This window comes from Diadema antillarum, unplaced genomic scaffold (assembly GCF_040938485.1).
Source record: "Diadema antillarum isolate AM-2024a unplaced genomic scaffold, OU_Dant_1.0 seq00001117_RagTag, whole genome shotgun sequence".
Classification (NCBI taxonomy): Eukaryota; Metazoa; Echinodermata; class Echinoidea; order Diadematoida; family Diadematidae; genus Diadema; species Diadema antillarum.
In genome coordinates this window covers 126,904-141,856 of record NW_027271931.1, presented here as the reverse complement: position 1 = coordinate 141,856, position 14,953 = coordinate 126,904, and the positions used below count along the sequence as shown (strand labels likewise).

Here is a 14,953-nt window from a genome sequence, read left to right as displayed (position 1 = left end):
ATCTAGAGTACTAGATTCTAGACCAGACTCCTTTGATTTTGAGCTGTGGCCTCGGCTCTGCCATAGCCCATATAGAGTCTAGGTTGTGAATTAATAGAAATTTATGCTGCTTGATGACACAAGCAGCCTCGGATTCTGCAGTTGGCTCTCCACTTTTGTTGTTGTTGTTGTTGTTGTTTTTTTTTTATAATGCTGTTAGATTAGCAACGTAATATGTGACGTTAGATATTTAAAACTACCCTGTTTGTGGCAGACATGGCATGGCACTGTGATTGAAGGGGGTGCCCATTCATTCATAATATTAGGCCCTAGAGTCGCGGCACCAGTTTGCTGTCGCATATGGCACAGGGGTCCAGTTTGCGGCACCCCTAAATATTTAACCATATCTTCAAAAGTAGAAGGTTATTATTTTTTTTTTAATTGTTTTATTTGAAGAGCAACTGAAGAGCTTTCTGTTGATACCAGAAATCGAATCATGAAATAACTCGAAATGATGGCCTTCATAATTCTAATTTAAACCGTCTGTGTCTCACTGATTTTTTTTTTTAAAGTATGACTTTCTTAACAAAACATTAAGATTTTGTTCTGTTGCAAAGGCAACCACCATCATCCCTTGTTTGTATCTTTATACAAAATCTATTTAGAAAAGAGGCCTGGCATGGTAAGGATTCCTCGTGTAACTGTGTTAAATATTCTAAAATTCATTTCCCTTGTCAGTTTTGAGGATTGCAACAGTGACCAAAATGTCAAGGATGGGTTTGGTTTGCGACACCTCTATGGGATTAGCACACATAGCGCTATTTTACATGTCAAAATGGGTGGAAATTGATGAGTATGTGATCTTGAAAAACTATGAAAAACCAAAAAAAAAACCAAAAAAAACCAAAAAAAAAAAAACAAGGTCTTCGCTTCATCTCATTCCACTTCCTGGTTTCTTTACCTGACAACCAAGCAAAAAAAAAAAAAAAAAAATGAAATTAAAAAAATAACACAAAAAAACAACAACAACAACAAAAAACAAACAAAAAAAACTTCAGCTCATCTTTCTCATTCCACCTCCAGGTTTCTTCAGTTGACAAGCAAAAAACAGTCTTCAGTGCATAGAATAACCTTACCGCACTCGCGCGTCAAGGTCTCTATCTATTTCTTTCTAGTACCACTTTAATATTCTTCGAAAGACTAGTCCCTTGACTAATTTAACTGTAAATACAACCCCAACCTAATCCAAAACTAAGTACTTGCTTTATATGCAAGGATGCATACAGTGCACTGCGGTGGGGCCGATTTCACGATTTTGCTGTACAATGTAACTCTTTTTCTTTGTGACGACTGAAGTGGGAGCAAGCACATTAAGTAAAGGCTGTGTCACTCGCACACCTTTCCGGGCAAGCTATTCGGGCTTGTTGTGAGGAGGGATTTTCCAGCACGCAGGAGAATTTTCCCGGGTGGACAATAATGTTTGCGAGTGTCGCACTTGTGTCTTACCTACTAGATGCATGTTACTTATCTTCTACTTATGTGTATTCCGTGTGACCTGCCTGAGAGCTTTGAAACTGATCCATTTTCTGTTACGAGCAACTTACAGGTACTGAGAAGTACCTGTGTTGGAGTTGCCTGACAGGTGCTGCCAGTAAGGGTCTCCTACTGGCGTTCTGCGTGTACCTCTGAGAGCAAACCCCCACGACTCACTAGGAACAAGTTTTGAGCATGCTCTAGGCCTTATCATACCGAATCTGGGGAAGTTTTGCGGCCTGATCTTGCGGGGAAACAAATTTGCTACCCTGAGCTCTCCGCAGTTGGTCCGCACCTGACAGTAATTATCTCGTATCTCGCCTGTAGTTGCCCCGAGGTGCGCACGCAAGTCTCATCTAACCGCAGCCAAGTTTTGAGCATGACCAAAACTTTTTTCCGGGTGAGTCGCGGGGAGGCCAGGAGAGGTCCACGCAGAACGCCAGTAGGAGGCCCTTAGCGGCAGCACCTCGCAGGCAAGTCCCACGAAGGTACTCGCAGTCCCCGTATGCAGCCAAGATAATGACATTCTGTGGGACTTCTGCCATTCCTTCAGAGGAATTCCTTCACTGAGTTGTCAGCACCCATGTGACTGGTACACAGGTCGCACAGTATACCCGCAAGTAGAATTCAGGTAGAACACGTCCAGCAAGTAAGACACATGCTCTGACTCGCCCAAATCCTTGTCTGCCCTCAGAAATTGTCCTGTATGCTGGAAAATCCCCCACACAACATGCCCGCGTAGCATGCCCGGAAAGGTGTGACAGGGCCTCCGGGCGACTACGAGTGAGATACGTGCTAGGTACTGTCAGGTGCGGGTCATCTGCGGGGACCTCTGTGTGGTAAAAATTGTTTATCATAAGTCGCACGCAAGGCTTGATCGGAAAGGCGTGACACGGCCTTAAGTCACATTATGCATTCTCTTGAATTCAAGTGAACATGGCATTCAAAAGTCTTGTAATACGTGAATGAAATGAAATTGTGTTATTTTACAACTTAAACAGGTCAACTGGTGATGGATACAGCAGGGAAAGGTTCATCTATGCAGGTGCAAGTCAGCGCTGTGATCGTTCTGCTGTTTGTAGCGGCTTCGTGCGAGATAGCAGCAGAGGCACCGGTCGTGCATGCGACGCTGGAGAGAGTGTCTCCGAGCGGTGGCTCCGTGGCTGTCTTTGACTCCCTCCTCCCCCCAGAGACGCTTTCTCGTCTGCAAACCTACGTCACGGAGTTCACTAGATGGCAGCTCAATGAAAAAGAGGGGGAGTGTGTGTCCAGCGTTTCATCCTGTGAAAAGCCTGCTGTGTCAAACGTGCCATGGACATCCGACTTGGACCCAGACCGGTTTTCCAAATCGCATACATGGAAGAAACTGACCAAAGTACTGTCTGCTTCGGCAGGCACGTCTGATCGTACCTTCTACCCTTATCACGTTCAGGCGGAAATGATGCACAGGGGAGATGCGGTTTCTCCTCGTGCTCTGGCACCATCCAAGTATGCCGGTGAATACGCTTTTCGCATCTTTCTCGTTCCAAGTTGGCAGATGGACGACTATGGAGACATGTCATTTTACACAGCTACATGGCAAAATAGAACGCAAGGGTGAGTCTATGAGATAGGGATAGTTAAGAAGAAACAGAGAGAAAACATGAAGTAAAATTAGACAGTGAGGAATGACATAAGAATCATATGAATCAGGACTGCACACCAATCTAATTTCTTCTACTCGTCTGACCTGTCTGTCGTACCTGTAGGTACCCAGTTTTCCCATTTTTAACTGGTCCATTACTGAAACTGTTACTGGTTCGATAGTGATTTTTACTGGTCAGGGACCGTCAGACCAGTGTAAGTGTGCAGTGCTGTATGAATTATTAATAGAATGAAAGTGTGAAGAGCCCTGCATCATATGACAGACAGTGATAACTTTCAACTCTGATATAAAATTTTGTCTGATACAATCATATTCCTTTCTCCTGTGCCATCATTAATTTCAGACATTCACATGTAGTACTTTTAAGCAAAGTACTTACTAAGGAGTCAGTGCTTTCTCATATTTTCATATGGAAGTGATTTTCCATGACAACAGTACGGTATGACATTAAATCCTGAGGAAACGCTGCAGAAAGAGATTTGTGTTGAGGCTTGCATCGAGATAATTGGCATCAATGACTTTGCTTTGCTGTCTTTAAGGTCTGAGTATGACATCTTCCTGACAGTGCGACCCCATCCTGGGAGGGTGGTCCTGTGGGATGCATTCATTCCAACCCTCTACCGTCCCCCATCCATGGGGTACTTTGTGGAGCTGCTCAGTATCTCCATTCAGCTGACACCAGCGAGGGAAAAATTTGAGGCGGCTTGCCAGGAGTGGAAGGTGCTTGTTTTTTTTTTTATAATTTCTGCTGGCAATTTACCCGTAGGCTGTGAACGACATTAATCATCTCCTTATGCCCTTATTTTCATCTGAAGATATTTCATAATGATGTGCTAATAAAGGCATTATTTACCATTTGCAGATGAAACAAAAAACATATTTACTGCTTCAAAATAGTTAGTTGTGTTAGGGAGAGAAACGACCAGTGTAAAAATGTTAATCAGTGTATTCACTGTTAAGTATTTTTACAACAATATAAAATATGAACAATAGTTCTATAATAAAATTGTTTCTAGAATAAACCATCTACAGTTACATGCATGGTTTATTGAGACAAATCGTGAAATGTCTTTTTATTTTAGACTTTATTGCAAGATTTTTTTACATGGTACAAATATAGGATGTTTCTTGATACAGCTGACCTACACATTATATGCATCAAATGTGATAACTCAAACATAATTTGTTAAAATACTGCTCCCAATGATAAACAATACCTTTAACCCTCTCTGTGCCAGGGACTTTGGGTGATGTGTACAATGCTTTGGAGTTTACTGTGCCAATCGGCACTCACAGCATGCAAAGTCAGTTCCAGTGGTAGTGCAGCTCCTCATAATATAAACTATTGACAGGTTCAAACTCCAACCTGGTTCCTTCATTTCTCTTGGTCTATATTCATCCAAATTGATCAATGCAATCTCACGTCATAATATGGAGACCTACATCTTGAGCATGTCATTATTATTTTTTTCCATTTGAGTCAGGTGTACTTTTATTGATGAGTTTATTGTTGCTTGTTAATCCTTTGTCAGTGGGCCAATTACGGTACTGTAAAAGTGGACTTTTTTGTGGTGTTGAATTTTTCATGCACTTCGCACAACCAGAAACAAGCACAAAAGTAAAAGCATGTAAATAGTTTTGCTTGTCATATGTTCCAGTAGTAGTTAATGTCCTGAGTGCACAGAATAAAAAAAAAACCAAAAACATGAAACTCCTCTTACTTGGCTGAGCATGAAAAAGTACTCACACGAAAATACCCACTGTACACAGTCCAAACTGAGTTTTGTGAAAAAAAAGTTAGTTTGTGAAATGTGGTTTGAGCTAATTATAGACAGTTTTCTTGTGTCTCCCCCTCAGAAATTGGATCAGGGAAATGTGCAGCTCTCGAGAGCTGTTTTCCCTCAAATCTCAGCTCCGGTAGGAACTCTGGACATTGAAAGCCACTTGGTCAGAAAATTTGTGACCAGTGATGAAAGGTGTGTATCATGATCTAATGAGTTTGACTTGCTTCCATGGCTAGATATTGAAGAAGCTTCATGTATGTGAATTTCAATGGGAGACAGAGTATTAAAGTACAAGTTGTATAACCAGTTTTATGAAAATAGTCAGAATTATTGATATTTGCAGAAACTGGAACTATCATGCAATTAAGTCAAATGCTTTAAAACTGCTCATTGTTTATTGATAGCTATTTCAGTAGCAACTGCAGGTATTGCACCTTTTTTAAAACTCACAAACTCGTGAAGCTGGTCTTGGGTCTAAGCAGGCTTTTAGTGGACAGGCCATTATCATTGTCCGGCAAATCCCTTAATTCTGTAGAAATTTAATCCACAAAATTGGCTTGAAGATGTATCGATTACCGTAAAGCAAGAAATGTTCGCAGCATGAAATTTTTACAAATTGGAGCCGTCGGCCTTTTTTTTTGCAGCATGAAATTTTCCTGTATTGTTAATGGGCACTCAATGCAAATAAAGTACAATGTACCAAGGTAGACAAAACTTTTGCATGCATGTAAATTTCCCAAATCTTAGCTCTTGCAAAATTTGTTAAATTGAAATGTATGCAGACATATCTGGTTATATTACAGTACCCTACCCAGAAAGGCAGAAGGCAAATGATCAGATCGACAGCGTAGTTTGATGTAGTGAAGATTTTTGCAGACATCCACTGGCACTGGTAGTGGCCAGGTACTGCAAGAATAGACAGGGAGATGAGCTGTCATCTTTGTGATCTGAGGGAACACAATTATTAATCAATCAATTGATTGAATTGATTGATTAGTTGATTGAATGGACTGTCAGTCAGTCGATTTAGAAATTGAGCTGTCCCTCCGTTGCTCAAGTGAATGATTGATAGTTGTGGATGTGCTCACAGTTTGAGGAGAATCTTTGATACAAACTTTGAAGATGTACTGAAATTCAAAATCCTCTTGTATTGTTTGCTTCCTGTGTCTGATGCTGTTTTATTGCTCATTCCAATACCACCTGTTGAAAATGTTGGCAATTATTGCTTTTAAATAACATGCAGCCTTTCTAGACCCAGTCTACATTTTTTTTTTTTTTTTTACAACTGTTCAAAGGCAGATGATGATTGTGCTGGTCAAAACAGGTAGTAAGTGATTCCACCCCCCCCCCCCCCACCCCCGCCCATTTTTATGCCTCCGCCACGAAGTGGTGCCGGAGGCATTATGTTTTGGGTTGTCCGTCCGTCCGTCCTTCCGTCCGTCCGTAATGAATTTTGTGGACAGGGTAACTATCAAAACCTTTTGAGGTATCCTAATGAAACTTGGCATGTATGTGTATTAGGGGGTGAAGTTGTGCCTATCAACTTTTGGGTGCACATGCTCAAGGTCAAAGGTCAAAAGGTCAAGGTCAAATGCTTAAAATTTCACTATTTCCCCCATATCTATGCAATGCCTAAAGATATTTTCTTGAAACTTAGTGTATACATGTATTACCCAATTAAGATTCTCTGGTAAAAGTTTGGGGTCATGAGGTCGAAAGGTCAAAGGTCAAAAGGTCAAGTAAAATGTTAAAATTTCACTTTTTTCTCTCTATCGTGGAAATTGTTCAAGGTATCTTAATGGAACAAAGTATATATGCATGTACTGACTGGCAGTGGTTATCTAGGGAATTTGGGGTTTGTGGGTCGAAGGTCAGGGGTCAAACGTCAAGGGCAATACTTCAAAATTTTACTATTTTCCTTATATTTATGCAATGCCAACAGGATTATTTTTTTAAAACTTGATGTATGCATGTATAACCCACTAGATATTCTCTGGGATTTTTTTTTTTTTTTGTGCCAAGAAGGCCAAAGGTCAAAAGGTCAAAGATCAAATGAAAGTGCTGAACTTACTCCTTTCTCCATATCTCGGAAGTGGCTCAAGTTATCTTTAAACTTAGTACATATTTATGTATGTTCTGCGTGACAGTGATTCTCTTATGAATCAAAGGCCAGATGAAAATGATAACAATTTACTGTTCAATACAGAAATTGCACTTTTACTCCATACCTTGAAAATTACTCAAGTGTGTAAACTTATGAAAGGGTCAAAGTCGAAGTTAAAGTTCTTAAATCCCCAAATACACGCTCTCCTATTCATCCAATTAAAGATGGGTCAAGGAAGGTGAACATTCGATGCATTTGTGACAAACATGTCATTTTAATATTTTGCCAATTTTGTGAAAATGTAATCACACATTGTCCACATGTACTATAGACCTATTAGGAGAATCATGCATTATGGCAGAGGCATACCAGTCGCCATAGCGACATTTCTAGTTTAGATTTGTATTACCTGCTTGTAGTTTAAAATCTTCAGGTAGTTTTTATCAACCAATGGGTTAGTATGTGCAAGTCTATATGTATTTCGTGTAGATCTATTGTAACATGTTCTGATGACATCGTCGATTCTCATTCTCTCTCCTCTGTGCTTTCTCTTCTTTGCTATTCTAATTGCAGGAAAATCCTGATTTTTGACAATTTATTTGACAAAGATCATCTGGAGAGGCTCAGAGCATCCCTCGTGCACTCACCAAATGCCGTTCTCAGCGGATTTGATGTTGATGCTGCGGAAATGGTGGATAACACACGCTGGATCAAGACCTTTGATGTGAGCACCAGTTTGAAGTTGCAGCTGCTTTGAAGAGCTGCTCTTATATAGTGCTGTATTCAAGTAAGGAAAAGGTGTTGTGGTGTACATGTTAGGGAATACTTGAATTAGCTTATGATAAGTACAACACTTCAGATACTTCAGCTTTCTGGAGAAATGTGTCAGGCAATAAACGAACATAGTGTATCATTGGTTTTGATTGAAACTGAGGGTGATAGATTTTGAAAAAGAACAATCAGCATGTTTGAAAAGTGTACACAATTGAAAGAAGCCTTATAAAGAAACATCTGAAGATAAAGGCTGTGCCATTTTCTTGCTATCTTTCAGTGTTTGGAATTCGCAGAGAGCAGTACGTGGGCAGTGATGTCGCAGGTCGCTAATCATGTTGGCAGAGGGCAGCAGACGTGGTTCCCCTACGACGTCAGCCTGAATGTGGTCCGCTCAGCAGACCACACTCGTGTGCATGAGGACTGCGAAGAGTGGGAGGTGATTGCCTTGGACAGGAACTCCTGTTCACTCTAATGATCTTGCAAAATATCAACATTTTGAAATACCACAGACACTATATGAAGCTAAGCTGTCAATCAGAATGAACCAAAATGAATCCTTTTGTATTTATTTTCATTTTGTTGTTGTATAAACTTGTACCTGGTAACATCCCCAGGATATGTGATATGTTTTTGTCTACTATTGTGCTTTAGCGAGATTTGCACAGACGTTTGCAAGCTACTGGGATGAAATGAGAATTCAAGTGTTTTGGAATTGTTTCTTGTACTAGCAGCACAAAATAATCGCACATCGGGGGGGGGGGGGGGGGGGGGGCAGGTGTTATTGGTTAGAATGGCATAGGCTAGCATACAGTTCATGACTTGAATCCAAACCACTACTGCTCTTTGACTATGGTCAGTCCAGACGTTAGTCCCACCTCACTGTCCGTACAGACTGCAGCATTTGTGTTGAGCAAGACACATCTGATCACAGCTGAACAAACAAATCAAGAACTAGTAGCTTTCACCTGCCTCGTTTTTGTTTTTTTTTTCCTTTATCTCGCCAGGACGAGTACACCATGGTAGTGTACCTCAATCCAGACATGGGAATTGCAGACTATGGCGAAACCATCTTCTTTGACGCCAAGCCCTTTGATTCCTACTCCAGGAAGCTCTACGAAGGCATCAGCGAACAAGATTATGACACCGTTGGAGCCGTCACGCCCAAGTATGGAAGGCTGGTCATTTTCCCTGGTGAGCATAGTTGCAGTTTGTAGTCTTGTACATAAGTAATCTGTGTGTGTGACATATATCATCTTAAAGACCTAATAAAATGGTTTAGACATTTTTTTCTTAATGATGTAATAATATTGAATGTTAAATTCTAAGTAATTCTATGGTCGTGCGGAGTTTTTTACTGTTCTGAATTTTGTTCTATACTTGTTAACATAATGGATGCAATTTCCTCGGTTTTGGAAAACTTTCTATACTTTCGCCACATGCGCACTATCACTTCTAAATTGTGATGACGTCTAAGAACGGAGTCGTCGATATTGATTGTCCGACCAGCCTAGCCATAGCCAGCGAGCTAGCAAGGCTATGCTAGCGCAGTGCATCAACAGCCAGCCGGCGGCTAGCGCTGGCGGGGGAGCGAGCTAGCGAGTGCATACCAGGCACTGCGCTGCACTATTGTGCCTTTAGACAAAAGAATATTTAATGAATTGTATCGGATTTAATACTGCCAATAATACAGATTACAACTGTGGTACGCTTGGATATCCATTATTTTCGGCAAACTCGTGAAATAGGCCCCACCACTGCGTGTCTGTACTAATACTACGGCGACTCTGAATTCAGCCCCACCGTGTGGCGTTCGTCGGTAGGTAAGCACGGCGGTGGGGCTGCCTTCCACAGTCAATACTTGTGAATGCGGCAAAAATGACTTCCTAATATGTCCCTCGACTAATTTAACGGCCAATTTAACCATAAATACAACCCTACCTAACCCTAAAGCCTAGGACCTACCCTTGCTTGCAATAAACGCACGGGTACGGTGCACGCGCACTGCGGTGGGGCCTATTTCACAATAGCCCCACTACCACTGCGTGTCTGTACTAATACTACGGCGACTCGCCTGCTTTATAGGCCTAGACCTACTCGTGAGTTCAGCCCCACCTTACCGTGGCGTTCATCGGTAGATAAGCACGGCGGTGGGGCTTCCTTCCACAGTATGATTTGTAGCATAAAACAAAAACTACTCGACCAAAATTGACGATCATTCTTGGTATCGTTTTTCTTAGAAAATGACGCATCTAAATTACTGATAACAAATATTGAAGAAACTGACCATTGGAAAGTGGTGAGGCCTTTTTTTTTTTTTTTTTTTTTTTGAGCCACGACCCACCCTGTAACATATCCCAGAGTGTAGCCTCTGTACTACCGTACTACCAAAGATTCTGCTATTACTACTTACTAGTCTACTAGACCTAGTGGTAATAGTACTACTACTACTAGTAGTACACCAAGTGTAGTACTAGTAGACTACTACTACTAGTAGACTGCTACTACTACTAGACTACTACTAGTAGTTTAACTTGTTAGTGCCGGCCGACGGGCCAGGCCACGGCCGGGACGCTCCCGCTTGCGGCGGCTGGAGTAGCCGCTCACTTTGTGAGCGAGCTGGGTCTGTTCTTCTACTACTTACTAGACAAACAGTTACAACTTACAATGTCAATCATGTAGAATACAGTATATCCTTTCTAACGTTAAACTATATGGGGGCATACGATATCACACATACCACTCTGTATTTCCCAGGCGATCGTTTCCGTGAGGTCTATTCTTGGACTTGGTGCTCTTGCACTGAAAGCGGGGGAGATGCAGCTGGTTCATATCGGTAAGGTGCAGCCCCACGATAACGTTCTGGTTCATCGGCTGCCTCTCCCTCCCCATCTTCCCCTTCAACTTCATGTGCCTCCTCTTCTTCTCCGCTATCGTCAGAGCTGCAGTCATCATCATCATCATCATCAATGTCGAAGTTTACCCATATAGGGGAAGACAGTATGCTCGAGGTACCAGGTATTTGTGCAAGCTAACTTAGTGATAATGTACGTGGTACTAATGCGTACCCGTCGACAGTCAGTGGGTCGACCGGGAGCGCACATCCCGCGGGGCCCGGGCCTGGCCGGGCTAGCTAACGTGTACACGCGTGTACCAAGCTAGTAATCTAAGTGCTTGTGCTGAGCGGCATCTGCTAACTGAGCACAACTCCGTGCTTATACGTCATCAATCGGTTCAGGGATGTTGGTCACGTGACGTATCTTTTTCGCAAAAGCTGCAAGCTCCAAAAATGTGATATTTGGGGGAGTTTCTAGAAGCGATAAAAACCAGAACGACACTGACAACATATTTACATTGATAATCATGACATATATTTTTCATTTCTTTTGCATATTAAAACATTTTGCATGCATTTTATTAGGTCTTTAATGTGCATTTTCCTTTCCCCATGGCTGGGTTGAGACCGAAAAAAAAGAAGAAAAGAAAAGAAAAAAGAAATACAGTTGACTGCACATACATGGCAGTGAAAGGCCAGAAGAAAGTTTTGAGAAAGTATGTAGGAAGTTTAAAGATATTGATAAACCTTTGTATTCTTTCTTGGGTAGGTATGTGGCCCCAAAAAGGGCCTACCCACCACCCAGGGAATGGATAGGCCCTTTATAGGGTTGCTTATACAGCGCCAAGAAAGAATATGGGGTGGACCGTAAAGCCTTGCACCATGCAACGTTCTACTGCCACAGAAACTTTCAAAAATTTCTTGATAAATTTTCCCCTGATCTTGCAAGTACAAAAGAGATTACTTCAAGTATCTTAATAGCAGAACATAGCATGTTGTAAAGGACGAGATACCAATAATTATATTAATGAATCTCATTTCCAGTGTCTGTCAACAGACATTGCTAATAATTTCAGCTTCTACGTTGTATTCTAACATGTCTTTTCAGGGATAGTCCCTCACGCGGCCAGACCCCCAAGTCCTGGGTACGGCAATGCCAGGTACACCTTTGCTGTCAAGGTTGCTGTTAACAAGCAGACTGGCCTCATCAAGAAAATAAATGAGGTACAAAGTTGATACTATAGAGTGAACCTTTCTACAATAATGATTATGATATTAAACAGTATGAAAGCTCTTTATTAGGTGTTAATGCTACCTAGTAAAGATACCTCCAAAGCTGTGGGATCAGAAGATGAACAGGGCATAATATGTTTCAGCATGATTATCATAAAAGAGAAATATGTACTTATAGCATAATTATCATAAATTATGTTTAGATACTATTCATGCAAATTAAAGAGGTACGTTTTAAGGTTAAATGTCTGGCTAGGTTGATACAACTTCCGCTTTAGCATTTGAAGAATATATGCATTGATTACTGTATAAGCTGTTATTTTTGTGAGGGTTCAACTTTTGGGAATTTTGCAAATCACTGTTGGACCCAGAATTTTAATAACAAAACATGTAAATATCACGAACTGACAGGCATTAGTACACTGGTGACAGCCTTGGTGTCAAAATCGCAAAAACAACATCGTAGGAAAATGTCTGTGACCTCTTCATTCGTGAAAACATATGTACGTGAAAATAACAGCTTATTCAGTACATCACGTTCAGTCTAGTAGTACATGATTTGAAGCTTATCGTCGCTGGGGCGACAAGACCTCGTATCTACAAAATGTCAAATGTTCAGGAGAGCCAAAAAAACATGGCGGCCAAAGCACTGTGGCGAATGGGATAGCCTTTCCTTTGACATGCCGTGGTGGCTTCATTTTTGGAGTAAGACAGTTGGGATTTGGACAGGACATCACTTAACCCATTATTTGACCATTAATCCAAAAAAGTCATTTTCACCAAAATTGCAGATACAAGGTCTTGTCACCCCAGCAACGTATGCTGCAGTCCTAGTATGAATATTCGCTCAACTTTTATTAAACCTTCAGATGTCCAGGTTCTTGATAGCTTCAAAACTTGCCTAGCTTTTTCATCAGCACTCGGTAGTCCATACAAACTTAACCTGGTTTTAAAGTTGGTAAACCTACTCAGGTGTAAGAATGTGTCTTGCTTGGACCAGAAGGAAGGCCAAGGTAACACAGGAGGGATTGTGGGGCATTAGATAATATCGAATCCGTTGATGTAGGGCAATTTGTCAATCAGTTGCAATGAAAACATCTCGACGGAAGAATTTCATGAATTTGAATAGGTAATATCTGTTAATAACTTATTGACACTAAGTTGCCACATATCTGTGACAATATACTGTTTTTGTAATGTATTCATATACTGTATGTGAATGTTTCATTTTCGGGAAGATAGAGACGAGCTATTCCACTAACCTGCTCTTCTCAAATGAAAATCAATTGCCGGAATCCAGTTTAATTATATTACTTGTCACGAAGCCTTGGACAAGCCTTCAGATTTTCAAGAACAGCCTGTGTTTTAAAAGATATGCATAAGATTTTAATATATTACGAAACCGCCTATTGGCAAAGAAGGCACTTCAGCCAGTCATCAACGAAAGCTCAGTGTAAAAGGTAAAAGCAAGCCGACTGTTTCTGTGGCTGTCTACATCATTCTTGAAACTTGATGGTCAAGCAAGTCTTTTAACACTCTTTATTGTGACCTTTGACCCCCTTGCAACAGCATCTGGAGGACATAGAGGTCAAGGCAATGAGAGAAAGGACAGCCAAGGAGGAATTCCTCTTGACCAAGTTCACCAAGGCCGCTACCTCCTGCAGAGGGGGGTTAGGGATGTCCGATGAGGAGCTAGAAGCAGAGTGGAAGAAATTTGTTGCCTCTCATGAAGAAGAGCTTGCCAACATGAGAAGGGAGCTTGAGATGTTCCTCTAAACATTTTCAAGTTTGTGCTGTCTACGCCGAATATTTCGCGAGGTTTTATTTTCGTGAATTTGGCAAGTCGGGTGCTATTCACAAAATTAAAGACATGCAAAAATTTTGACTCTGATCCTGATATGAATGTGTCGTACACATATGCATTTCTGTGCTCAGTACAGTATTCCACGATTGCGAATTGAACTGCTTGCGAAATTGACGGGAAGTCCCACTTTGCAAAAATTTAGACTCACTAAATATATGGCATATACAGTACATTAGAGAATGGACTTGTTTCCATATCATTTACATGTATTATCAGACTTCTCGTCTCAAAACCCGCAAAAAGTTGCTGTATAGGATTTTCTATAATGGACCAAAATAGTCATTTGGATTTGAAAGACTCAAATTTGTACAAGTTTGCCTAATCTGCGAGAGTGATGTTTTCTCTACCTACTGTCAAATTTGTCACAGCTTCATATCAAAACCAAAATTGAGATATTAGCATTTTTTGACCATATTTTTTCGGACAGGCATTGCTTCCACTGTGTTTTTCATTGATACACCTGCGCAGCGCGCCTGACAAAGACTGATCTCCCTTTTCTATAAAAGTGCACCTCTTAACTATTTTTTCTTTCAATCACTTTTTGAATGGGTTTTAGATGGTCCAGTTTTAACAAATTACATATCATTTTAAAGCTTAGAGCTTATACTTATAAAGTATATAAAAAAGTGAAAATTCATACTGGCCACATTTCTTATGTGGGTTTTGAGCTGGGCTGTCACTGAATTAAAAGGGGAAGCTTCCCCAAACATACATGTGGGGTGAGTGAATACAGAAAGCATGCTGAAACACTCAGTGAAAGTTAGTGGTAAAAAGGGATGTAGATGGATATGCATATGATAATTATAATGTAGACAAGAACTTTCGCGTGCATTTTAATTTCGCGAATCTGGCGCTCGCGACATTCGCGACATTAAAATGCACGTGAACGTTCCTCGTTTAACAGTATTTGTAGAGTATGAAAGTGTGATGTCATAGTCATTCATCACCATGGAAACTGGATCTAAACAACCTCATGAATGCTGTCATGCCCTGATGTAGTAAGAAGTGCACCAGAAAGCAAGAAGCTTAGCTAAAAGAGAGTGGAATTGGTGTATTGGCTGTGCAGATATGATTCCAGTAATACAGGTACAATAATAATAGTACAGAGGAACCCACGTATAATGATGTGATCACTGAAACTGCAGATTTCACCTTGTTAATAATAGTTATTCACAATATAAAGTGCTTTAATTCCACATTACAT

General features: G+C 40.9%; 1 protein-coding gene across 1 annotated transcript in view; it reads left to right on the top strand.

Moving 5' to 3' along the window:
* Positions 1-13,661, top strand: part of LOC139743860 (uncharacterized) — a 30,351-nt gene extending 16,690 nt beyond the window's left edge. The window contains exons 4-11 of the mRNA XM_071654323.1: positions 2,514-3,108; positions 3,697-3,877; positions 5,015-5,133; positions 7,619-7,769; positions 8,097-8,255; positions 8,824-9,010; positions 11,761-11,876; positions 13,455-13,661. Of these exons, the coding sequence (XP_071510424.1) occupies positions 2,514-3,108; positions 3,697-3,877; positions 5,015-5,133; positions 7,619-7,769; positions 8,097-8,255; positions 8,824-9,010; positions 11,761-11,876; positions 13,455-13,661 (1,715 nt within the window). The remainder of the gene's footprint in view (positions 1-2,513; positions 3,109-3,696; positions 3,878-5,014; positions 5,134-7,618; positions 7,770-8,096; positions 8,256-8,823; positions 9,011-11,760; positions 11,877-13,454) is intronic.
* The last annotated feature ends 1,292 nt before the right edge of the window (positions 13,662-14,953 follow it).